The sequence below is a fragment of the Syngnathoides biaculeatus genome, chromosome 4, assembly GCF_019802595.1.
Source record: "Syngnathoides biaculeatus isolate LvHL_M chromosome 4, ASM1980259v1, whole genome shotgun sequence".
Lineage (NCBI taxonomy): Eukaryota > Metazoa > Chordata > Actinopteri > Syngnathiformes > Syngnathidae > Syngnathoides > Syngnathoides biaculeatus.
The window spans coordinates 5,724,031-5,750,254 of record NC_084643.1 but is presented as its reverse complement, the minus strand read 5'-3'; the positions used below and the strand labels follow the sequence as shown (position 1 = coordinate 5,750,254).

The following is a 26,224-nucleotide window of genomic DNA, read 5'->3' as shown; positions in this document are numbered from 1 at the left end:
CAATTCAGACATGCAAAAACAGCGCAGTCTTTTTTTCCCCCCAAAGAAAACAACATACTGTATTGATTTATTTTCAAATGGTGTCAAATGAAAGATTTTAAGAAAATGTCACCAGTTCATCTAAAAAGCTTCAATTGTCACGATGAGTTAAAATTTGCAACGAGAATCGCAGGCCAACTTTTAGCGATGACTGAAGAGGCCCAGGGGATGGTTGTATTTGAATGGCTTCAGACGATTTGGACCCCTGGGAAAAAAAAACACAAGTCAGATATAAAGGTTCACCAAATAGCGGGAAGTTTTATTCTTTTAAGTACACACTTGACAGTGCGCAGGCACATCTTTTCCCGGGGAAACTCCCGCGGTCCTTCCACGCCGTCGTCTTGTTCTTCAGTCTCCAGGTAGACGTCCAGGCACACGCACAGGCGGGAAATCTGATTGGTCAAGAGCTGGTAGCCTGGACGCGGCCCCTGCAGCTCGTTTTTGAACACGTTCACCTCGCTCTCTATGGCCTAGACTCGAGAAACGCGAGTCAGCTCGTTTTTTTTTTTTGTGTGTGTACAGGACATGAACAGTGATCGCAAAATGCTTTTTACCCGGAGGTTGTCGTCAGTGCGTCCGCTGCGCTCTCCCTTCCAGCTGAGAGCCAGTGAGAAGAGAGGAGAGATTTCTGGGTAACGAGGATTCATCACCACTGCGGCCCGGAGACGAGCTATCCAGAAAAAAAAAAAAATAAATAAAATCAAATAAAGATGGATATTATAAAAGCAAAAAAGTCTTTGAAGCACGCAAGCAAGAAGAAAGGTTACCTGTGCCTCTTTCAATCACTGCAGAAAAGTACATATCGGTCTCTTTCGCGAGACCAGCGTCTGCCACATGACGTGTAAATGGAAAATCCTAAAAGATGAGATACATTTCAAAAGATATTAAGACATGATTGAAAATACAGAATATTCACAACAAGCCCTGAGACACCTCACTGTAGAGACAGAGATGTTGAAAAAAAATATATATTATTATATATATATAATATATATATATATATATAATTTTTTTTTTTAAATAATGCTGTGGCGACCCCTAACGGGACAAGCCGAAAGAAACATCTATTTCCATCCATCCATTTTCTTTGCTGCTTATCCTCACAAGGGTCGCGGGGAGGGCTGGAGCCTATCCCGGCTGTCAATGGGCAGGAGGCGGGGTACACCCTGAATTGGTTGCCAGCCAATCGCAGGGCACATGGAGACAAACAGCCACACTCACAATCACACCAAGGGGCAATTTAGAGTGTCCAATTAATGTTGCGTGTTTTTGGAATGTGAGAGGAAACCGGAGTGCCCGGAGGAAACAAACGCAGGCACGGGGAGAACATGCAAACTCCACGCAGGCGGGTCTGGGATTGAACCCGGGACCTCAGAACTGTGAGGCCAACGTTTCACTAGCTGATCCGCCAGTCTTAAATCATCACCTATTTCTATTTGTTAATATATTTGATGTGGGTCGAGGGCATAGCTCTCAACTTCTTCCACACCAAAGATGACAGAGGGGGAAAAAAAACCATGTCCCAAAAGCTGTTCCCACATGTTAGAATCATAAGATGATCCAAAATGTGTAAATTCCCAAATTAACTCAATACAAACTATGCAGGATCATTTAATCATTAAGGACTCTGAATACTGGATGCACCTAAAAAGCTCCGAAACGGATTAATTACGAGTTTTCCTCAATTTGTCCACATACAGTAGTGTATGGATGATCTTGTGTGTGTATACCATGTACTCTTCATGCGTGATGGTGGTCCACTGCGCCAAGCGGGAAATAATCTTGGCTGGAAAGAGGTGCAGACACTCATTGGTGACAGGGATGATGTTGTGCTCTGTGGAGAAAAGAAACAACCTCAACCACAACCACAACTGAGCGGCTCTTCATTAGCACCACTTAACGTGCGCAATCGATGGTAACTTCACCTAAAGAAGCAAACTGCTTATGCAAAGCCAAGCGGGACAGGACCCGGCCCCGCAGGAGCTTCATGGTGGTTTCCATATGGCTAGCACTCAAAGAACTGCCCAAAAGCACACCCTGGCCAAACAGGTGACGACATTGCATGTCAAGTACTACTTTCTTATTACTAATTCCACAATGAAATGCTAGTCCGACAATCCTGAGAACGCAAGAAACTTGGTTGTTAGAATTGTGTATGCACTCACTTCTGAGGAATCACTTGGAAAATGCAGCCCTCCAAGGCTCTGAACCCACTTGTAGGGATGGCCCAGCTCGTCAACATAGTCAGCGAATGAAACGATTCTGTGGACGTGGAGTGACGTTTGTTCAACGAGACTTCAATGCTTTGTACACACCTTGTGAGCACTGTCACGACCTCCTTACCCAACTTTATCAAACTGATAACGGTTGGCTGGATTGGGCGTTTCTCTTCCGTGATCGTTCGAATACAGACAGCTGATAAGGGTTTCAGATTTGACCAGCTCCCTATAAATCGAGAGTTGGTTATTAGTAGTGGAGAGATGTTGGTTTACTGTATGTCAATACGCACAAGTGCACGTACCCTGCGCTGATGGCTGTGGTGAGGTCTGTGGATGAGGAAATCTTAGCTTTGACCGTCATAATGTTGAGGTTTATCAGGTAGTAGAAGTACAGATTGAGGACGCTGCCATCTGCATAGATAAATAAGACATTTGATACACCTTGGTCCAGGGCTTGTTCCCAGGGTTGTCCCCTGAGCACCCACGAGTGCATCAGAGGACACACGGGTAAACTATAGAGCTCGTGCACGTGACGTCACTATTTTCACAGCGCCATATCGCCGGTCAAAAAGAGCTGCTCGACAGTGTGGGTGGGTGGGTGGGGGGGGGGGGGGCATTGAACCGGAGCAGAATATTCACAATACACGAGACATGTTGTGCTGTTGGTTGTCACAACAGACGAGACAGATATTCAAAAGAGATCATTCCATAGAAATCCATCTGAAAATACCAGAAAAGATCGATAGATTTTGGCAATTAAACGTGATGGATGGGGCCCAACCAAATGCACACGACTGTGTAGCCATCACTTCGCTTCAGGTGGGAAATAATCTTCTCAATCTCAAATTCCCAAGAAGGATTTATAATGCCAAGTTGGCTCATTTGAGAACAATATGTTTAAGAAAAAAAAATAAAATGACAGGGAGTCGTCTTCAACGTGCACGGAAGCGTGGTGCGGCCACACGTTCAACTTCGGTAAACCTCTCCCCGACAGACTATTTTTTTTAATATGCATTGTTCTCAAATGAGTCCAATGCGTACTTAAAAAAAGACAATAAATGTCGGTGATGTTTACGTAGGTTAACATGTGCCCGCAACACGCTTCCATGTACGGGAGCTAAAGCCTATCCCAGCGGTTTATTTGTTTTTTTTAAAATACGCATCGGACTCATTTGAGAACAATGCATATTTAAAACAAAAAACAAACAAAAAAAAAACCCCGTCTGTCACGGAGAAGTTTACCCAAGTCTAAAGTGTGGCCGCAACAAGCTTCCGTGTACAAGGAGCTGACTTGCTGTCTTTTTTTTTTTCCTTCCCCAATCATAGATAATGAGTAATATTGGTATTTGTATTGAAAAAAATCTGAATAGCTCCATCACTATCTGGGATTTATTCTTGATTGAGAACAGATCGAGCAACAAAGTATTTGTATACGTTCAGACTTTGACGCTTTCAAACTCTTCCATGTAAATCTGGATTACTTACTCACCAGGTATGCGTGTAGATCGAATTGTCCAAGACAAGCGGAAGCGGTTTAACAGTCCACTTTCTTATCGGGGAAAACATCGACTTTGGCATTAAATATGGGTCCTCTACGCCAAGTGTCTCTCATTTTTCCACGTACCTTCGTTTATCATCATCTTCTAAATGTTTAACAGTATGGGACAAAACTCTGGGCATCGTGTTATAAGACGTAGTTTCGCGCCGTCTCCAACCGACTTAGCATTGAAGAATTCTTTGCTAGACCGACAGTACGGCCAGTCACGTGACTTCGGTGACGTAGGCGCACAAGCTCTATACCGATGATCCACACAATGTCCTTCGACCGTGTCAAATGATGGGAGAAAATAGGGGGTGGCGGCTGAGCGGAGGAAAGGTGTTAAAAGAGCTCAGCGGTGTTGTCCAAAGAGCGCTCATGAGAAAATGTGCTTGCAGCACCTTGAAACGCTGCAGAAGCACAAAGACGTCTGCACCGCTCTCACCTCTCTCCTCCCCTTTTATGTTTGTGAAGCCTGCATTGCACCTCTCATTGTGTTCCTTTAAGCACCAGCAGGAGAACACAACAATCAAGAGATGTAATAACTAAACTATGATCAAAGCTCACTATACCTGCTTTCTCTCACACACACACAAGAATGTATCCTTGCTTATGGTTGGATTCCTTTCAGTAAATTTCTGATTTACGATGCCGCAGAGTCAGTGTGCGTGTTTGTCCTCAGTCAACATGCAGCAGGCATCTTAAGCAGACTTGGCCTTTCAAGCAGTCAACAACGGGAAATACGTTACCTTTACACGCCAGGTCGAAGGAGAGGGACAGCGGGTGCCTCTTGAGCATCTCTCGCCTTTTGTCATCCAGCTGGCCACCAGCGGTTGGCCGTCTCCTCTTCTGCAAAGTGCAAATTATGGTGCTTTTCACATTGCGGTACAGAAATCACAATTATATACAGGTAACATACAGCATTAGTGACGAATCATCTATTTTTATGGTGAGTGACGTCGTGAAGGCTCCATGTATTTTATGTACAAATAAACAGGTTGGGTTGAACTGACCCAGTCACGCTTGGCAAAAAAATAAACCCAGAATCCCTCAACTGGGATCAATATTTTCTTCTCCGTCACTCAGCTGTCCTAAATGTGACAGTTGAAGCTTCGGGGAGGCTTTGTGTGTCAGTTTGCAGCCGTGGTTGACCTCACAAAAAGTGAAATTAAATTGAGCTTAGACTCACAGTTTTTTCCTGCTCTTCCTCTGCATCAGAGTCACTGTCATCATCTGCGTGATATAAAATGAGTGCTATCAGTACCACGGAAGTGCAGCATGTGTTTGCGTACATGAGAATGGACGTTTGCTGTCATGATGACAAGCACATTTATGCATGTCCTTACCCTGAGAATCCTCCGGAGGTTTAGACATTGCCTTGGCCTCGTCCACATCCCCACTGATAGACACGCTCAGGTTCTTGTCTGAACGAAAACATCAAATCACTCGGAATGAAGCCTTGCACTTAAAACTCCAGGAAAAAACAGAAAAAGTTGGAATGGGCTCCGCAGTGTCCAAGGAAGCTTCCTCACCGCATGCTTGGCCGTATGCGTTGGCTTGAACAAACAGGACATAGAGAGGCGGCGGCAGGTGCTGAGCAATCTCGCTGTGTTTCTGTGTCTGTTCAACAGGCATGGCGAGGTACTCTTGCACTGGGAGAGAGGCCTTCGAAAAGCAAAAAGCAGCAAAAATCCCAATGACACCAAGAATACAAGAACACAATGCACCCAAGCAACCCAGCCTCTCCACCAGGGATGAAATATGGCTTGAATATAAATGGACTATTGCTGTTACTAAAAAGCAAAAATGCCCGCAATGTGAGCTTACACAGGATTTTAACCAAGATACAGAACATTACATTTTCAAAGGAACAAAATGTAAGCTCCCCTGATAGCTTTTCATGTAATTTGTTGCAATTTGATGCCCCCCCATTTTCACCAATTACAGAAGTTATCCATTGCCAGCCAATCGCAGGGAACATAGAGACAAACAGTCGCACTCATAATAACACCTAGGGGGAATTTAGAGTGTCCAATTAACGTTACATCTTTTTGAGACGTGGGAGGAAACCGGAGTGCCCGGAGAAAACCCACGCAGACACGGGGAGAACATGCAAACTCCACACAGGCGGGACCGGGGTTGAACCAGGGTCCCCAGAACTGTGAGGCCAACGCTTTACCAGCTAATCCACTGTGCCGCCAAGTACAGAAGTTATGTTTTTGAAAATTGTAAACAGTTCATAAAGTCGGTGAAATTGCCCATTAAAAGTCCCACTTTGTAAATTAAAAAGAATAACAGACAAAGGCACTGGATGACTCTTAAACCTGCATGATGGCGTTCAGGCCAGGCTGCAAGCTCCTCAGGTGTTCCTTCTTGACCTCAATAGTCTTCTGGATCTTCTCCTTGGTGGCCTGGGACTCTTTGTACTTCTCTGCCAATCTGCATCAATTATTGAATACATTTTTTTGGTACACCGTGCAGGACGGTAACTGAGCTTTTGTGCACAAATGTTTGAGTACCTTTTCCTCTGTTCAAGCTCCCAGTCTAATCGTGCCAGTGTGAGCTGGTGCGGATCGTTTTTGGTGAGTTGCGGCCTGGAAATCTCCTCCGGCGCATCTTTGTAAAAGTCTTCCTCACTCACGAGATCGATATCCTCATGCTTAGACCTGAGACGACAAAAAAGATGCAAATTTGTAATGTGAAAGGCACATGTCAAAAGACAAACAATCAGAAAAGCCAACGAGTCATTCAAAGAATGATCAGGAGGCTTTCCTACCTTGACTATACTTTATGATTTAGTCTGAAATACATTTAAATTTAAGGAGGTATTCAGGACTTACTTAAACTCCAAACATTTGCTGATTTCCTTCTGAAGATGCAGAACTTCATACAGAAGATTCTGCAACTGGAGGTGCAGCACGTCCACTTTCTGCTTTGCCTGTTGGGCAAAATCAAAGCAATGGCAGTTACAGTACATAAACGCAGCCCTTTCAAAATAATTGCCCAATTGCACAGCCTTAAGAGTGTGCATATCATGAATGGTTGGTCTTGTTGGTTTTCTGAGAATCGACTGAACCTACTGGTATCTTTTTTGATATGTAGCAGAAAAAAATATACTGAAAATTCATCTGGTTAGTCACATTGAACTGTTATTATTTTGAAAACTACTGTATGTCAACCCACATGTGCGTAACATTGATCGGCAATAACGTGCAAATCAAAACATACTGAAATACTTGGATGGATGGGCATACCTCATGGGTCTGGTCTCTGCCTCTTTTAAGTCGCATGTGAGCGAGACGGTTGAGTTTTTTCAAAGTCATGAAGTGGCTGCAGCTCTGCAAGCGTCTCCGTTCAATCTCGGCAGACTGCAAGAAACATTGCCAGTGAGTTGCCTTTGTAAGGTTAAACAAGATAAGGAGATTTAAAAAAAAAAAAAAAAAAAAAATCCTGATCAGATTTGTTGAATAACTGAATTTCCTCTAAGAATCAATATTTTCTGTGAAAAACTATATGATAAAAAAACTCTCACAAATGTAGGGAATTATATGCAAATTAGTTGTACACACAACTACACATTTTTTCTGACAAATATTGAGACTATAAGTACACACCAAAGAAACCAGCAAAGTAAAATTTCACAAATTAAAATCGACAAGTCAAAAATAATCAAAGTTCAGAAAATGATTCTCGTGCTTGTTGGGAAAATTAATAAAAAAAAAGCTTGATTTTCAAATGAGGACGTACTTATTTATGTTGAGGATTACAACATATACATGAATCTCAATGCCCTCAAAACACATTTAACCCATTAAGTGCAAGTGCGCATCTCACCCCCTCTTTTGCCCCATTGGCTTTGAGCTTCTGTATTTCACCCATCAGAGCGGCCAACCCTTCACACGATTCTTTAAATTGGAGGAAGTCCCCCTCGTGGTCCCTGCCATCAAGCTCCACCTCCTCGTTGTAGATGCGTACATCCTGGAAACACACATAAAGGGAGTCATTGAGCAAGGAAGAAGCAATGCCCCAAAAGTATGATTCTGAAATGCAAGTCGTAATCATATTTGAACGTGCTTGGAACATTCTTTTCTGTTACTTGGTCATAAAAACAGGAACTTTTTTCAAAATAATCTAACATATCAATTCATGAAGTCAAACATCCAAAAACCTTATTGATACTTTATCGGGACTATGTGTTCAACCTTTTAAAAACAGCCCCTAACTTTTGTCCAAACTCAATTTTCTCAATACAATAGTATTGCATACTGTATGGTAAATTTAACAAATTGTGGTAACATGTCTAATGACTCAATTATTAATCGCGGCATTCTTTTTTTGCTTCTCCCATCTGGTGCGTGATGCAACAGCAAACAAACTTAGAATAAAGACGTTAAACATAGACAACAGGCGACACGTTTTAACTAATTTCCATGATCAAAACCAAAATTGTGGACCAAGGCAAGTTTGTCTATTTTGTCGTGCAAAAAGCAAATGGGTTTGCTGATTTTGGCTTTTGTATTGAAGATAAAACTCATTGCAATGCTTCCTTTGATGTTCTTTATTTTAGCAATATTTTGTTAAAAACTGTAACTTCGATAATTGAACTCGCAACGATCATGGGAAATTTCCATGACATTTTAACTCATTTGCCTGGTTTCAGTGGAACTAAAATGGCTTTGGATGCATCAGTAATCGGATTTTTGTTGTTGTTGTTGTGGAAGAAGAGGACTGGATATACAATTTATTCAACTCATGACATCTAACAGCAAGAAAGAGTTCAATAAAAATTGAGTACTTTTAGTTTTGGCATTCTTACTATTGCTGAATATGATGAGAAATGCAGTCCACAGATTAATTTGATTATCTTAACTAATACTTACAATGAGAGATCTAGACTCTTATACAAGAAGCTAGACCTCCCAGAGTTAACTACAAATATTAAATAACACGAAAATTGCATGTTTACGTGTATCCTAAATGAATTATAACTTTTAAGCACTTAAAGCTAGTCTCAGTTACCTGGTGGTCTACGTCACCTCTTCCTCGTTTCACCTCAGGAGTTCCGGCTTCGTTACGAAGAACTTTAGCCTTTCGCTTTTTCAGTGCGTCAGAAGACATTTGTGCCTGGTGGTATTATGCTGGTGCGGGAAATACAAATATTTAGCAATACTTCACAAAAAATGTGACACGGATATTCCTTCATCTTTGCTAAACAATGGCGCTAACCTAGCTAGCACACTGACAATCTTTTGAGGACAAGCTAACCCGCTAAATAGAGCCTTCTCCAATATAAAAACAAAAAAACCGCAAACACGTGTCATATTTGAAACTTCTAGGCACACCCTTACGTACCTTTACGACGTGGAAAAATATGTAGAGGTGAAATTCTCACATTAAAAATTGTTGGCCGCGGACAGCGCACCGGATGCAGACGGAAGCCGCTGAGTGCCGATAGTTCGGATACTATGAATTTATCGCCACCTACAGGAGAATCATTCGCAGTAAACTACAAAATGCTGTACAGATCTTCTGATTTAAATACAAATTCCTTTTCTTTTCTTTTTTTTTTTAAATCCATATACCAGTTGTTGGTTGTGAGGTTTAGCGGCTTTGAAAATGGATGGATAGATATTCACTTTACAGTTTGTATAAACTAAAATAATGGCAAAACTAAATATATATATACAGTATATACATAAAAAGCATTTATTTGTAATTCTAAATATATTTTTTTGAAAGTGTACAAACATTGTGATGCTACTTGGTGGAATTACACAAAAAGAGAACATTTATTCCGCACCGCTTCATTTTTACATGAGCAGCAGGCCTATTCATAATCACTTAGCCATATCTATCAGACTCTGGAGAGATGTGGGAACCCACGTCTTCTCCCCTTGCACAAATACGACCCCCCTGTCTATGTAGATGACTATACGCCCAAACGTGTACAGCTGTTTGCCTTCATGGCGTTTTGCCACTATGGGCATGAACACGATATTGTTCTCCTCTGCCTTGGTCTGGATGAGATCTTTAAAGTTTGTGGGCACGGTGGCGGTGGCCCCCCTGTGAGCAACACTTTCGGCGTCCCTGCGCTCTTGCATGGCCTCGTAGTGGATGTCCTTTCTTCTCTCCGTCTGCGTGAGGTAGGCAATGTTTTCTCTTGCACCGGGTTGCATGTATCCACCTGTTGGTAAACACAGAGAGCACATTGTAATGTTTTCCCACTCTTAACTATATAACTGGAAGAAATGCTGACGTGAACTTGTATCGCTATTTATTTCCTGAAACACACCCATTCCTGAAGATACCGCACGGTTCATGATGTCCAGCGCTTCGTTGAACTTTTCTTTTATCAGTGTCTGTGACAACAAGGCGTCACTGAACATGGTTTTCCAACCGAGGTACCACTTGGTAATTTCCTCATAATTAGGATTGTTGCTCAACCATGAACACAGGACCTACAACGACACATAAAACAAATGATTAGTGTTGGTCTGTCAGGTGCACACATTCTTTGATTGTGAAATGTCCTTACCTGCAGCCATTTTGGAAAGAAGTTTTTGTCCAGCAGGGAGACCAGGCTGGAGGGGGAAAGCATGCCGTCCCAGTCCATCACCCAGTGAAAGGGTTCCATTTGCTGCTGGTGAGGATTTATAACCAGCTCCTCCAGACACAGAGCTGAGGGAGAAATAGAAGCAATCATATTTCAATGACGGTAGAGGACAAAAACGTAGAATGAACAGCAAGAAGTAAGATTACCTAGTTTAGGGATGATGTTTTTCACCATGAAGGCCTCCCAAGCACCCGGAGTAAAGACATCTTTCCACGGTTGCAGGATGAGGCGTGCCGAGGCGTCGCTGGGGTGCCATCGCTGCAAAGCATTGGCTAATTTGCTCCTGATGGGCGCGTAAAGAGGCTCGAGACGTGATTGGAGCAGAGGCAGCCAGGGGTGGATCCAAGAGTGGATGGGCACTGTGTCAGTTAAGGGGTTCCAGGTATCCACCTGTTAATCCCAAAACAAGGTTTCAAAAATGGTACACATACAAGGTAGACCGATTTAAAATCACTCTGGTATTATATAATAAACATCAATGTGCTTTGCCTCTCGCTGCAGCCGAGGTAAAATAAGATGCTCGAGCAAGTGATCCGAGATCCAAAGCGGAAGAAGAGGAGACCACAAGTCAACACAGTCCACCATTGGCCCGACCATGCGAGGCTGCCATCCGGACAAAGAGGACCGCATCACTGGGACCCAAACTTCCCAAAGCAGCCTGGGAAAAATATACACAAATATAATCAAAACAGGTTCAGGGGAAATCAATGAGGATGTTCAACATGTCTGCTATTACCTGTGGTAAGGGTCCATCTTTGAATCTTGCCCACCGGTGATAAGGTTTCTCGATTCGAGAATTGCCCTCCACCTGCCAACCTCTTCCAGGCAATAAGAAGAGTCCTGAAACAAACAAAAGCAGTCTTGCAGGGGTTAACTAAATGACTACTACCAGGCTGCATTATAAAGAGTGAAAGGGACACAGACCTTCAATGGATCCCAGCAGAAGAGTTTCTCTTTGAGTAATGGATGAACAACAGCTGCCGCCAAGTCAGCCAAACCCATCGTATTATATTCTTCATAATAGTCCGTCTGCAAAGTCTCAAAGATGTGGGCGCACTCCTGAAGGACGTCAAATTAATCGTTTTCAATCACAGAAAACAAACAAATTGCTTGTAACTGCCCATAAAAATATCGAGTAAATGTTTTCATACCTGCAAAGTGGGTCCCTCCCCTGGCGCCGTCTCGCCGCATGGGAAACGGTCGACTAAAGCCAGCACCGCTTCCATTCTGTGGATGGCGTCTTCCTCTTCGTCCAGCCTGCTCTGCAGCGCCTTCGACTCGTGGCTCAGCGACACAACCACATCCTTTTCGTGCTGCAGCCGGCGGGCCGACTACACAATTTGTGGTGAGACCGCAAAACATAATGTTGGTGTGCAATGGAGTTCAAGACTGGCCACGGCTGAAAATATTTGGTGGTCTTCATTGTTCCCAAGTAAACACTTCGCCCCAAGAACTGTACGAAAATCTGCTTTAGATAGTAGTAGGGTTAAAGGGAATCTTACACTTTGACACCGTCTACACTGCACCACACTCATCAATATCAGATAGGTCCCGTCATTGGTACTGCAACTTTAAAATAAAGATTTTCATCAGATATCATTTAAGGTTGTTTATATCGGCAATTTTGAATGCTCCCGGTCACTGACAGTTTGGCGAGTCACATGACCTACGTGCGCAGATGTGACATGTCATGTGCTCAACCTGAGGGACGGTTACGTTCCTTCACAGTTATGGCCCGCGCTGATTTCTCGGATTTATCCTCATCTGATGAAGAAATGGAAGTATCGGTTGTCCGGGAAGACGGAGGAATACGTCCATACAGATTGGAAACGGTGCCTGTCAATAATGTTGAATATTGGGATGGTTCTTCGGACGGCAACGACGTGGAGTCTGACTACTCGGGGGCCTACGCGTGGGACATAAATGCGGAAACAAAGGGCCCGGGAGCTCCGGTGTGACGGTCTGAACGCTCTCCCATGCTGAAAAGTCTCCTTGTGATTAATGTGCATGCGTTACTAACAGGGGAATTCTCGGTACGTAGTGGACACTTACTGAGAAATCCCCTGGTCTGATAGTTCCCCTTCTTCTACACAGAGGGAGCTAACATACGTTATAACCTAACCCTAACCTTAAAACAAAAGTTGATAAAAAGATATACACATATATGTACGTTTGCTGCGTTCGTCTTTCTGAGACATCCATAGTGAACATGAACACTCGGTGAGAAGTTGTTGAATGGCACATGTTGAAGCATGGATGGGGATCTTTCAGACTGGCTGTAAATTTACAAAATATATGAGCAAGCGCATTAATATACGCTCATGCGCGTTAATCACAAACAGACTTTTCAGCACCGGGAGCTCTCAGACCATCACAACGGCAGCCGGCCACGAGCTCGCTCGTTCCAGGAGCCTTTGTTTCCGCACTTATGTCCCCCACGTAGGTCTCCGAGTAGTTAGACTCTGCGTCGTTCCCGTCCAAAGAACCATCCGAATATTCATTATTGATAGCCACAGGTTCAAATCTATATGGACGTATTCCTCCGTCTTCCCGATCGACCGATACTTCTATTTCTTCATCAGATGAGGATAAGTCCGAGAAATCAGTGCTGACAATAACAGTGTAGGAAGGTATCCCAGTCTCAGGTTGAGCACATGACACGTCGCATCCGCGCACGTAGGTCATGTGACTCTCCAAACTGTCAGCGACCGGCAACATTCAAAATTGCCGGTATAAACAACCTTAAATATCTGATGAAAATCTTTATTTTAAAGTTACAGTACCAATGACATGACCTATCTGATACGTTGTTATTTTTCAATGAGTGGCCTTCCCCCATAATGCCTTGTTTCAGTGCAGCCCTTAAGGGAGACTTTCCCTGCCTTGGCGGATGTGCCGACTTTAGGAGTTTTGTGTTTTTAATCAGTGGTGGTAGCAGCAGAAATCCAATGAATTGTCTGTCAAGAACCGATCCTGTTTCTGAAAAACGTCATCGATAGTGTAAAATGCCCTACACGTTGGTGCCGTGTGAAGGCCATAAAGCTTCGTAAACTGGAGCTGAATTGCAGATTTGGACACAAATTTGCAATACCACGTGATTTTCCAATGTCGATTGGTGACGCTTGGGCCAAGTAATGATATAATTACAAAAACTGCAACGCATAAGCTATCAAATTTCGATAACCTCGCATCTTTCCAAATGATACATGAAATAAATACAAAAAAACCCGATGTGTATAGTGCCTTTTGGCATCTAGATCTTATTAGGGTTGTAAGATTTTACCCCATACGCTGGCCAAGTTTGGTTTTAGTGTTTATCTGTAAGAAGTTTAGTCGTACCTGCAATATGTCTTGTTCCGTAAGGTCAATCAATAGTTGGAGGTTATGTTCAAGTTCAGGAAGTGCAAAGCCGGATCCTTTCTGATCTCGCGCGGACATGCTTGGTGGACCCTCTTCAGGCATACTGTGCTTGTTGGACATCTGACTGTAACTAGAATATACCTTTTGCTCTCTTCCAGTCATATCAATTACCTGCACATGGGAAGATATTGAATCAATGAAACTAGGAATGAACGTTTCTGCACACCGCATTTATTTACAATCGGCAGAGGTGCTTTCCAACATATCATTCAGTCGATATTACAGCAAGTCGTAAAAATAAAAAAAGAAGCAGTTTACCTTGACTTGCGCCAGCTCACCAGCAGATACTCCTGTGCTGCGCCCGGCAAGTTTGCCTTTAGCCTTCAGTTCCTCGACAGTTTTGTAGCTATACTTTGGTTTCTTCTTCGCTCCAGTGGCAGCCGGATCTTTACGCCATTGACCGAGTTCCTTCTGAAACTCCTAACAAAACACGTGATTTAGAATATCACTACATACAAAGTCAAGAAGTAAATGCCACGACTATTTTCACATTACCTTTTCCTCCTCCTCCTCCGAGTCGACCACAGGAAAATCCTGAATACTCTGTTGGGTTCGTTCATTGCCATATGCACCCACAGCTCCCTTTCCTTTGCGAACCTTCGCCTCGATAGGATTGATAATACCTGGCGCATCAAAGAGGGAAATGGTCAAGAAATTGCGGACTGTAATCACCCATAACCCAAAAGTAATTACCCATAATTGTGTATACCTTGAGCATTCTTGCCCAAGCCTCGGCCCGGTTGATAGCCCATTTTCTGCAGCAGCTTTTGCCCAATTCCCTTCGTGTGTTTCTCCCAGGAGCCAATTCCTTGTCCAGCCTGGATACCACCTGCAAACCTCTGAGACTGGTTTCCTCGTAAATTACCCTGAAAAAAAGTGTTTTCCCCCACAAATCAAACCAATGAATCCTGTTGGAATACACCGCAGCGAATAACAAACTGTAACTTACCTTCTGAGGCTTCTTTAATATTGAAACTCGAGGAGGTAGTGGTGTCGAAGGAGTGTCATCATCTGAATTATCAGAGTCGTCTTCTTCTTCCCTTTGCTGTTTTTCATCAGATGCGTTTTTTCTTAATCCTGCACTCACAAAATTGACTGGCGCAGTGTAGTCTTTAGATCTAGAAAAACAAACACTTGCTTTAATGTGTTACCGGTGCCCCCTTGGAATGATTATGGTTAAAGTTTGTTTACACAAAGCCGTGGCTTACCTCTTTCCTCCAAAACTGGGTCTCTCATCATCAGAGTCCCCTTCTGCCCAGATGCCATAAGTCATTTGCTCCTTGGTCTGTCTGTGTCTCCGGCGGTCTGGGTTGAACTCATTGGCCAAATCCCAATCTGTGATCTCGAAATTTTCAATCTCTACGCCTTCCTCCTCCGCCTCCCTCCGTCCGTACAGGTGTGACATCGACATTCTGGAGCGAATAATGTTGAAACATTTCACAGCCAGATAAATAACAAACACAATCAAGTTTATCAACATTATAAATGTAACAAATGCTTAAAAGCATACCAATGAAAATACATTACAGACATATGTTTAGTAGTTTGAATTAATAATAAAATCAATAATCACGTATTGTTTTGTATCATCCATACAGTCCAACGTCGTAACGTGTAGAAAGTGATGGAAAAATAAGCACGTGTTTTGATGTACGTAATAGTAGTAATACGTGATATAAGTAAATAAAAAAACGATTTACATTACCTTTTTTTTTCAAAGATCAGACAAGATTATCATGTTGTTCTTGTAGCAGTAAATATGGTTCGATAGCTAACATTAGCAAGGTTCTTCACGTACTGCACCGTATACCGGAAAACATTGAAGACTTCCGGGAGAAAAAGCACTTCTTATGTTGACTCTTTTTTTTTTTTTTAATAAAATGATATGTTTACCCGTGTAGGAATAAATACCACTCATAATGGATTTCTGATGGTTATATATGAATCCAAACAAAAAAAAAAAACATGATGAATATTACTAGCCCTTGAGCCGGAAATCACTCCAGAAGGAGAAATCTGGTGTCACACAAAAACATTCCCCCGCGACACGCTAATTCTAAGTACTAAAAGCCACAGATTCACTAAGTTTTGGCTTTTAATCAATAAAAAATAATATAACACTTTAATTCCCTAAGATGTCTGACACGGGTGGTGAGTGGCAGGTTGCACGTCGACGGAAAGGCGTATCCAGGAATTTGAAGCCATTGCAAATGTCTTTAGCACACTGCAATGAGCCACTTGATGTTGGGAAAACTCTTAAAAGGATAAGGGAAACAGTGTAAGACATGCAGCAATTAATGAAACTGAACAAAAAATGTTTTGTTGAAATTATTTCGTACGCACATGTTAACTTTCCGTTATTCCCTGCAGGGCTGAAATGAGATATGAAAGCTTTTGGAAAGAATGGAAAGGTAAGTTTAGACAATGCTTTAAGTTGTTTATGTAGCACACAAATGGAATAAGTTGCCAACAGCAGTAATCTCAGCCCCAAGTTTTAATGTTTTTAAGTCCAGGTTAAAAGCTCTTCTTTTTTTTTTTTTTTTTTTGTACTGCTTTTAGAATACTTCCAATTGTAAATTAAATTTCTTGCACTGTGCGCAGTTATAATTTTTTAAAAAATCTTTCTCTTTTTTTAAACGTTTAAGCATTTTATCCCCTTTGTTTTTAAAGTCTTTAAATCATGTAAAGAACATTGAGTTACTTTATGCACTAAATATTTAAATTTGCTTCGCTTCTGAATCATACCTGTCAACTTTTCGGAGCGCCAACCTGTATAAACTACAAAAAAAAACCTTAGAGAGAGCAAAAAATCCATATAACACATCGAAGAAAATTATATGTCAAAATAACAGGGAAAAAAAACCCACAAAGTTTTTCAATGATTTTTATTGTAGATCTCCACAATGATAATATCTGAAGTTAATGTCTAATTATCAATGTCTCTATAGTGGCATTACTGTGTTCAGAATTGTATTCATGTGTAACTTTTTTCACCAACTCTAAATGGTGACCCTTCGGCTCGAAATTACAGCATCCATCCATATTGACTTTGCATTGCAATAATGAAAAAAATGGTGACAAAATCCATATGATTTGTGATATATACGACCGTATACGTAAGATTCACCAGAAAATCTGTATGAACTACGGCTAAACCGTACGTGTTGACAGGTATGCCGAATATTTGTTCTACTCAGAAGGTGAAACAACAGATTCGGTGACCATTGTCGTTTCCTGTCTTCTCCCCAGAGCAGATGCTGGTGGCAGCATCATTCAACCAAAAAGACACGGAGGTCTCATCAGGCCAGCTGCAAGAGACTTCATACCCCAAAATATGTCCACTGGAGTGTGTGTGTTATGGCCTGGGCACCTTTTCCACATGCGTTTCCGCTCGGTACCAGCTTGCCGTTATGCTCCTGCTCCTGGATGCGGCAAAGGTGTGTGATGCTATGGCGTGTCTAAACATTTATACTAACATAACTTCATGTGCCTGTTCTAGATTCCATTAAAAGACTGTTTTGTTTATGACCCCGCATTCTCCTCTGGAGAAAAAGATGTACTCCGAGAGTTGGGTCTGACTGTGCTCACGGACAATGAGGTCGGTATGCTGAGGCGCACATAGTTGCGTATATTTACCTTCCATTTCACTGCTTTTTCTTTCTCCCCTTATCACGTGCAGGAGGGGAAGCGACTGGCCACCAGGCCTACGCTGTTTTACCTCGTGCATTGTGGGAAAGCGCTGTACAACAACCTCTTGTGGAAGAACTGGGATCCAAAATGTCTACCACTTGTGGCGATAATTGGAAACAGCTTCAGTGGCATGAGGGAGAGGTTTGTAAAATACATTTCGTATTCGAAATAATCTTGTAATGTGATATTTATTTTCTGTTGTTGTCTGGACAGAATGATCGAGAGAGAATTTAAGCGGGACTACGGCTACATCAGCCAGGCAGTGACTGTGTGCGAGGAGATGCAATTGAGCTGTCCGTCTCATCTGACTGACGTCTTCAGCGACACTGCACTCATCACTTTTAATTGGAGAAACCTCAACAGTCTCAACCAGTCTACCTGGACAGAGCCGCCTGAACCACAATATCAGCACTGCTCTGATTTGGAGATAATACAAAGAGAATCTCTGAATGGAGAAAGGACATGAACTACTTGACCAACCCTTTCAGAAGGGCAGGGTCGTGCTGATGCCAACCTCCTGTCCCTGCTACACAGGACCAGGCCTTCAAATCCATTCACAATTCAATTCTTAAAGCTCCAATGTCATGAAATGCATGATTTTTAGTATGTTATTTATGAAAAAACAGCAGCCAGTATGTACCCATCAGTTTTTTTCACCACAAAACATGATTTTCACAAATATGGCTTTTTGTAACTCCCGCCATGAAAATCCTCTCGAAGGATTTGTTTTCGAGAAGAAGCAGGATGTGACGTACAGGGCAGTTGCGCACTCAAGCGGTCTCCTCTGTTTCTACTACTTTTACCTGATGGAACGTAGCTCGTTGTTCCTTCGTGTTAGCCAAAATGCCGGCTCGTTGTATTGCTGGATATTGCTCCAACACTCGGGAGGATGGATTCGCCTTTTATACTTTTCCAAAAGACCCGGTTCGTCGTGAAAAATGGATTGCACGGGTGCAAAGGACGAGAGCTTTGTGGGTTCCAAATGACAGCTAGGTGTGTATACAGCTACTAAAAAAAATAATAGTTGGGGGGGTGACGTAATCTGTAAGTCAGGGGTGCTAAATGTGTCGATGTGCCACCCCGGCCGAAGCCGTGATCGGCGGATGCGGCTGCAGCATGTAGGTGGATCGAACGGGGAGCCAGTTTGGTCGTGGCATCGTCGTCGGTCGGGGGCGGTGTAATTCATCGCCGCCGCAGAGGTGGATCGGGCGATCGGGGAGGTGGTTAGGCCGCATGCGGTTCGGCCTTAATCCGCATATCATCTAAATATGGGTCGAAACGATCACGTCACTCGGTTGTGAGATGTTCTCTTCTTCGAAAAGAGCTTCCGTGTCAGAACGGGCATGTTCGTCTCCCACAGTAGGGCCCACAGCGTGTTTTCAATGGCGAATGTCCTGGTGTTCCGTCACGGACAGAAGATGCAGCCAATATGGCGACCACTTGGACGTCGAATGAGACTTCTGCAACTTTGCGCACGGATGACACGTTCTCCACTCATTTTTTTTTTTTTTGTATTCACATTGAAGTGAATAATGTTATATGTATTTTTCATTACAATATCTGTTTTAGAATGTTCATAGCCATGACACTTGACCTTTAATTCATCATTTTAACTAGGTTTATTACTTTGTGTCGCTTCTCTATATTTGTAAATCCTTTTTGCTTGGACTTTGAAAAGAGCTGTATGAATAAAATGTATTTTGGTAATTATGAATGACAAGGTGGTTAGCCTGAAAAAATATGCATTAATTGGAGACTAAATTGCCCCTAGGTGTGACTGCGAGTGAGACTGTCGTCTGTCTCTATGCGCCCTGTGATTGGCTGGCAGGTTAGGGTTAGGGTTAGCCAGTTTAGGGTGTACCCCGCCTCATGCCTGTTGACAGCTGGGATAGTCTCCAGCACTCACGTGACACTTGTAAGGATAAGCGGCTCAGAAAGTGGATTGAAGCATGGTTAATATGAATAACAAGACAGTTAGCACATCTCTCCTTGCTGTCGTGAGGATTGGGGTTTAAATCCCCCCCTGTTTAGACTTTGCATGTCCTCTCTGTGGCTGTCTGGGTTTTTCCCGTGTACTCTGGTTTCCTCCCACATCCCAAAAAACATGCAGGGTAAATTACCTGTAGGTGTGAATATGAATGGTTATGTGCCCTGTGATTGGCTGGCGACCAGTTCAAGTTCCCACTCTTGGCTGAAGATAGCTACGCCTGCGACCCTAGTGAGGATAAGCGGAATGGAAGGTAAATCAATGATAATTTAAAAAGTTCTCTGCCCAAAAGCAGCGCACGGAAGGAGAATAGATGGTTAAGTACATGAACACTATTAATCCTATGATTACATGCAGCTACACAGAGAACGTACATATTTCTTGCCAGGAAAGGGCAATTAAGTTAAACGCCCATTCATGCATTTCTGAGTATGACGAAATAAATACAACTGTTAAAACTACCGGCAGCCGTTCCAGTTGCACCTCCCTTGTTGTGCGTTGGCATTTCTGGCATCGTGCAAGAAGGTGCGGTTTCATCTGCGTTCCTGTTTTCTTTGACGGGAGTTGGACAAAAGAGGGTGTGTTGGCACCAGTAGATTACAGTTGATCGCAAAAATTTGCCGCACAATTTGGAGTGTGCAGTATTTGAAAAAGAATAGAAAATGGACTGCAAATTGGTGATCTCTCCTTATGCATATACATGTTTTATATGTGTATGTGGTTAATTAAATTCAACTATGCTTGTCCTCATTAGGGTCACGGGTGAGGTCAAGCCCATCCCCACTAACTTTGGGCGGGAAGCAGGTTACACCCTGGACTGGTTCCAGAGCTAAAACCAGGACCAGGACAGATTACCATCGCACTCACATTCTCATCTCTGAGCAATTAGAAGTCTTTCGTTAGCATGAACTTTTGTGGGTTGTGGGAGGAAGCCAGAGAGTACCCAGAAAGATCCCACGTAAGCACGACAAGAAGTTTGAATACTCCGCGCGGGAAATAAATAATTTTACCTCAGAAAGTGAGGCAGACGTACTAGGTCCTCAGAACTGCGAGGCCAACGCAACAACAACAGACAGTTATCTTCAAATGATTTCCTGAGCGATGATTTTGTAAAAGTGTTGAAAAGATGAAAATTCAAACAGGAGTAAGCACCATGGTAAAAAGTTTATTTTTTTTTTAAAAGAAAAGTAGCGCTGGAGCATAGCAGACATCTCGTAGTGAAGCTCGTTATGTCTCCGTGTATTTTACAGTGGGCTGCTACGTTAATTTCTAATGTGTGATATTTTTACACTTGATCTGTTCCATTGACTGCGACGCCCTCGAAACCGTTGCTTCCCGTCTCAGCAGCCGCTGCCATGTTTGAGACGACGTCTGCCCACGTTCCCTTACTCTTCGGGCTCCCAGTAACGTCGTCTGATTTCTTCTCATCAGGTGTTCGGTCGCAATGAGTCTCTTCAGTGGCCTCGACGCCATTTGGTGCACTTGAGTCCCCGTGAGCAAAATCCTCCATTTTGGCTTCAGCGTCGAAAACCACACTTTGGCCGGGCTCCGGCTGGCCTCCGTCCGCTTCTGTTTTCTCCTCTCCCACGTGAGCGTTCGCCGAGGTTTCCTCCGCTTGCTGACTATCCCTCGTTTCCTCCAGCGTCAGACTTCCTCCGTTCGGAACTTCCTCGCCCGCGCCGCTTCCTGTTTCTTGGGCTGGCTCCTCGTGCCCGTTCATAACCTCGAAGAGCTCTTTTGCTGCTTTACTCATCAACTCTTTTGTCACGGCTGCCTTCAGTTCTTTATGTTTCCGCTTGTACTCCTGGTACCTGTCACTAGAGGGAAAAAAAAAAAGCACTTTAGATTATTGAATAGCTTTGAGGATGGATGTTTTCTTCATATGGATGAGTATAAAAATGGTTTTAACTAGCATGTGCTAGCACAATAATAACATCAAGTAAGTCACCATCACATATACTGTATAGTGCTCGTGCATGTGACGTCACCATTTTCACGGCGCCATATTGCCGGTCAAACAGAGCTGCGCCACATTGTGGGAGACATTGAACCAGAGGAGAGTATTCACAATACCCGAGACCTGTCGTGCTGGAGGTTGTCACAACAGACGAGACGGATATTCAAAGAGATCATTCTATGGAATACCAGCTGAAAAGACCAGAAAATATAGATGGATTTCGGCAATTAAAGGTGATGGATGGTGCCCAACCAAAATACACAGACGCCTGTGTAACGATCACTTCATTTCAGGTAGGAATTATTCTTCTCAAATTACCAAAAAGTATTTATAATGCCAAATTGGCTTATTTGAGAGCAATGCGTGTTTAAAAAAAAAAAAAAAAAAAAGGTCTGTCACAGTGGTTTACGGAGGTTAATGTGTGGCTGCAATCGCTTCCGTGTACGATTCATGGAGACGACTCAGTCCTTTTTTTTTTGTCCTCAATCGTAGGTAATGAATGAAAGTTTGTGTAAAGCCAGGGGTAATTTATTTAAATATTGGTATTTGTATTGAATACCAGCGGAAAAGATCGATGGATTCCGGGAAAGGTCAACGTGTCGCCGGACACACTTCCGCGTTCACCAGCCGTCAACCGTTGTCTTTTTTTTTTCCCAATCATAGTTAATGAATGCGAGTTTGTGTAAAACCAGAGGTCATTTATTTAAATATTGGTATTTGTATTGAATACCAGCGGAAAGGAAAGGATCGATGGATTCCAGCAAAGGTCGTGTCGCCGGACACACTTCCGCGTTTACAAGCCGTCAAAACCTCTCACTATGTGGAATTTATTCCTGATGAGAACAAATCCAGCAACAAAGTACAGACTTTTATACGCGTTAAAACTTTTCTGTTTAAATCTCGACGATTTACTCACCAGATCCTTGTGTAGATCCAGATGTCAAAGACAAGCGGAAACAGTCCGATTGCTTATTGGCGAAAACATCGATTTCGGCATTAAATACAGGTCGTCTATGCCGAGTTTATCAAATTTTTCCACATACCGTCGTTTATTTTCACCTTCTAAATGTCTGACGGTATCGGACAAGACTCCGGGCGTCGTGCTATAATACATATTTCCGTGTCGTCTCCAACCGACCTAGCATTAGCAATGCTTAGCTTGACCGGCAATATGGTGACGTAAACAAAACTCATGTGATTTTATGACGTAGGTGCACCACCCCTATAATTTTTTCATCACAGTAATCATTCACCTGATAGCAATCGTCTTGATCCCAGAGACCAAAACCATCTGCTCCAGAACGGTCTCACTTGTCGGGGACAGGCACTAAAGAGCAGTGTGCACAAAGAGATTAAAAGACCGTCCCCTGCGACGTTTAAAGAAGTTGTTTCTTACCTCCACCGCGTGTTCTGTAGCATTGGCTCCGGCCTTTCTGAGGGAGCGTTCCACCTGCACGGCCTGCTTGGTGATTGTGCACAGAAACTCTTTGCTGCATCGTGCCTGAGGGTGATCCTCATCAAACTGTGGAGGAGAAAAGATGAAAGGTTAAATCCAATTCATTCTAATTGAGTTTGGTGAGAAAATCCTGCTGACCAAGGTGGTGAAAGCAGCGAGGGCCTCTTTTTCGTGATTCATAGCCCCTCGGTAGTCGCCTTTGCTGCACAGCCACTGGGACACCAGATGCTGACTGCACAGAAAAGTGGAAAAAAATATATAGAAAAGTGATGATGTTGGAAATATGGCCAAATAATGGGATTGCGGAAACAAAATCTTACGTGAGGGCAGTGTGCACATTTGTTGGGCCAAAGAAGGAATTATTGAGTCTGAGGGCATTTTTGAAGTATTTCCCTGCTTGGTCCCCTGTTAACAGCAGGCCAAGACAACTCTGCAAGGATAATAATGTAAGGAATATTTACAATGGGGATATGTTAATTATAAGAACAATGCTTTGATTTCCTACATCTAGCCTGGCAATGTACGGGTGGTCTTCTCCGTGGATGGTCAGCAGAAGCAGACGTGCTCTGAGCAAACACTTCTGGGCCAGGTTGGTCTCCCCGCCGGCAAAAACATAGATAGCTAAGAGTGCCTACACAAACAAAACCATAAAAACAAATAAATAAAGATTAGAGCCTTATGAAACAGCGTTGCCTCTTTAGAAATATGTCAATATATTATTTGCATTCAACTTCAGAATGACAGAAAACCTTTAGCTTGGTTAAAAAAAAAAAAAAAAATAGTGATGGGTGAAAAATAATTTTTCTTTCTTTTAAAACTTACATATTGGTGGATAGTGTTGTGGTGATCAAACCCGAGCACCCTCTCACTGATGATCACGGCTCTCAACTGGACACTGCGGGCCTTCGGAGCAAAACAAGATGTTTGATAATAATGCCACATTACGTTAGTTACGAATAGCTACAACTGCCGATACTGTCGTTACACGTTAATAAACTAAATCAGACATTCAAATGTAAAAAAAAAAAACATCTACTTCATGACACAAAAAAATTCTCTCGCTTCAACTTTTTACACAGACATAACTTAATATTGTGTCACAAATTTAAAGTGTTCTTCTATTTATACAAGTATAACAAATTGCATTTTCAGACTCTAGGCGTGAAACAAAATTAGATTTTTAAAATTGTACTTATGAGCTCATTTCTTTTCTGATATTTAATAGTGCTGCTAATAATAAAAGCACAATTACAGATAGTAAAATGACCAGATATTAAATGCAAGTGTGTATAAAATTAAACATAAACCTTATCCATACATTTTGCTGGTAACCAACACTTAAAATACTGAAAAGATTGTTTTTTTTTTAAATAATGTTTTTTGTTGTTGTTGCTAGACAAACAAAGTCATTATGATAACAGAGTAAAAGTACAGGGTATATTTTACAAAAATAGATTTAGAAAAAAAAAAAAGTAATTGTACAAAATTGTAGCCATAGATTTGGCCAATAAACAGGTTTAAAATAAAGTTTTCCTCATTTGGAAATAAAGATTTAAGCATTTATGAATTTGTGGATACAGGAAAATGGATTCAATAAACAGATGTTTCCCTCTCCAACTTGATGACAGCTAATAGTTTACTCCTGCGCCAATGCATAAACAAAAACATAGCGCTTAATAAATAAAGTGGAGAAAAAGTGAAGAAAATATAAACAAATCTTTCCTTTTTTTGTTCCTATTTTTCATGATTTGAAGTCAACAGAGGGCAGTCAAAGGCACACCTGTGCAATAATCATCCTGTGACGTGGACGGATTATCCCAGCAAAAGAGAAGCGCTCAGATTTAGACAGATTTGTGCACAATATTTGTGCAAAATAGGCTTTTGTGTTAATAAAAAAGGTTTTCGATCTTTCAAGTCGCAACCTACCTCAGCAGCTTTCCCCTGCAGGAACGCTAACTTGGCTAGCAGGCTGTGGCAAAAACAAGCCTCGGGATGGAGATCGTCACAGACTCTACCGAACAGATATGCGGCTTCTTTTATCTGTTCGTAGGCCTGATCCAACAGACCTGCCGCCGGGGACAAACGTTCATTTTGAGGTTGAAGGTCAAGGTGTCAAACAAACACCTCAGTTCGTGGGTTTCCTTTGACCGCCCCACCTTTCTGAAGGTAGTTCTGCGCAGCACGGAATGCCTTCGACGCATCTGAAGTGGGGGTCTGAATGTGTTTGACAATGGGGAAGAGGTTGATGATGTCGTCTGGTCCGATGGGAGCTTTGCTGTGGCTGTCGAAGAAGTAGTCCCTCAATCGCAGCTGGTGGAGACGCAGAAGAAAAAATGAACAGACGTCTGGATCACGCTTTGGTTAAGATCAAGTTTATGAAAGATTACGTTTGGGGAGTTTGAATTACACAAAACAGATTTACGGTGAAGAAAATAAGTATTTGAACACCTTGCTATTGAGAGTTCTCCCACTCAGAAATCATGGAGGGGTCTAAAATTTTCATCGTAGGTGCAATGTCCACTGTGAGGGAGATAATCTAAAAAGAAAAATCCATTCATCACAATGTATGATCTTTTTAACGATTTATTTGTGTGATACAGCTGCAAATACGTATTTGAACACCTGAGAAAACCAACGTTAATATTTGGTACAGTAGCCTTTCTTTGCGATTGCAGAGGTCAAAGGTTTCCTGTAGTTGTTCACCAGTTTTGCACACACTGCAGGAGGGATTTTGGCCCACTCCTCCACACAGATCTTCTCTAGATCAGACAGGTTTCTGGGCTGTCGCTGAGTGAGTTTCAGTTCCCTCCAAAGATTTTCTATTGGGTTTAGGTCTGGAGACTGGCTGAACCTTGATATGCTTCTTACGGAGCCACTCCTTGGTTTTCCTGACTGTGTGCTTCGGGTCATTGTCATGTTGAAAGACCCAGCCGCGACCCATCTTCAATGCTCTGACTGAGGGAAAGAGGTTGTTCCCCAAAATCTTACAATACATGGCCTCTCCTAAAATAGTGCAGTCGTCCTGTCCCATGTGCAGAAAAACACCCTCAAAGCATGATGCTACCACCCCCATGGTTCACAGTAGGGATGGTGTTCTTGGAATGGAACTCATCATTCGTCTTCCTCCAAACACGGTTAGTGGAATTATGACCAACAAGTTACTGATTGTATGGGGTGGACAGGTGTCTTCATGCAGATAACGACCTCACACAGGTGCATCTGATTCAGGACCATGGAGGTGAACTTTTAAAGGCAGACTAACAGGTCTTTGAGGGTCAGAATTTTAGCTGATAGACAGGCGTTCAA

General features: G+C 42.6%; 4 protein-coding genes across 7 annotated transcripts in view; 1 reads left to right on the top strand and 3 right to left on the bottom strand.

The window, feature by feature from the left end:
* Nucleotides 1-37: 37 nt before the first annotated feature.
* thoc5 (THO complex 5) lies at nt 38-9,295 on the bottom strand. Of its 2 annotated transcripts, none has more exons than XM_061818445.1 (20): nt 9,148-9,295; nt 8,815-8,933; nt 7,630-7,773; nt 7,050-7,163; nt 6,636-6,733; nt 6,315-6,461; nt 6,120-6,234; nt 5,328-5,460; nt 5,142-5,219; nt 4,985-5,028; nt 4,545-4,644; nt 2,561-2,669; nt 2,383-2,484; nt 2,205-2,301; nt 1,965-2,076; nt 1,770-1,873; nt 807-894; nt 594-709; nt 319-509; nt 38-244 (listed from the first exon to the last, which is right to left on the bottom strand). In XM_061818445.1, exons 2-20 carry the CDS (start codon nt 8,911-8,913, stop codon nt 181-183), a joined length of 2,055 nt encoding a protein of 684 aa, XP_061674429.1. In that variant the 5' UTR covers nt 8,914-8,933; nt 9,148-9,295; the 3' UTR covers nt 38-180. The 2 variants fall into 2 exon arrangements, with proteins under 2 accessions (XP_061674429.1, XP_061674430.1); XM_061818446.1 differs by having other exon boundaries at nt 9,188-9,292.
* Nucleotides 9,296-9,478: 183 nt separating this feature from the next.
* On the bottom strand, nt 9,479-15,664 carry tfip11 (tuftelin interacting protein 11). The gene is made up of 15 exons (XM_061818438.1): nt 15,535-15,664; nt 15,037-15,242; nt 14,778-14,946; nt 14,538-14,694; nt 14,324-14,451; nt 14,087-14,248; nt 13,748-13,939; nt 11,560-11,739; nt 11,333-11,467; nt 11,145-11,248; nt 10,898-11,066; nt 10,555-10,798; nt 10,331-10,473; nt 10,088-10,253; nt 9,479-9,979 (listed from the first exon to the last, which is right to left on the bottom strand). Exons 2-15 carry the CDS (start codon nt 15,237-15,239, stop codon nt 9,633-9,635), a joined length of 2,499 nt encoding a protein of 832 aa, XP_061674422.1. The 5' UTR covers nt 15,240-15,242; nt 15,535-15,664; the 3' UTR covers nt 9,479-9,632.
* A 182-nt stretch (nt 15,665-15,846) lies between these two features.
* Nucleotides 15,847-20,538, top strand: srrd (SRR1 domain containing). 2 transcript variants are annotated; one of them, XM_061818463.1, is made up of 6 exons: nt 15,847-16,106; nt 16,199-16,239; nt 17,078-17,265; nt 17,328-17,426; nt 17,508-17,659; nt 17,732-20,538. In XM_061818463.1, exons 1-6 carry the CDS (start codon nt 15,964-15,966, stop codon nt 17,982-17,984), a joined length of 876 nt encoding a protein of 291 aa, XP_061674447.1. In that variant the 5' UTR covers nt 15,847-15,963; the 3' UTR covers nt 17,985-20,538. The 2 variants fall into 2 exon arrangements, with proteins under 2 accessions (XP_061674447.1, XP_061674449.1); XM_061818465.1 differs by having other exon boundaries at nt 15,968-16,106; nt 17,083-17,265.
* Nucleotides 20,539-20,655: 117 nt separating this feature from the next.
* The window catches only part of si:ch211-166a6.5 (clustered mitochondria protein homolog), a 15,767-nt gene continuing 10,198 nt past the window's right edge, over nt 20,656-26,224 (bottom strand). For both annotated transcript variants that reach the window (XM_061818437.1, XM_061818436.1), the window contains 9 exons: nt 25,075-25,228; nt 24,845-24,984; nt 23,741-23,821; nt 23,424-23,549; nt 23,239-23,348; nt 23,057-23,150; nt 22,859-22,984; nt 22,716-22,789; nt 20,656-21,322 (listed from right to left, as the gene is read on the bottom strand). In XM_061818437.1, coding sequence (XP_061674421.1) covers nt 20,791-21,322; nt 22,716-22,789; nt 22,859-22,984; nt 23,057-23,150; nt 23,239-23,348; nt 23,424-23,549; nt 23,741-23,821; nt 24,845-24,984; nt 25,075-25,228 — 1,437 coding nt within the window. In that variant the 3' untranslated portion in view covers nt 20,656-20,790. The remainder of the gene's footprint in view (nt 21,323-22,715; nt 22,790-22,858; nt 22,985-23,056; nt 23,151-23,238; nt 23,349-23,423; nt 23,550-23,740; nt 23,822-24,844; nt 24,985-25,074; nt 25,229-26,224) is intronic.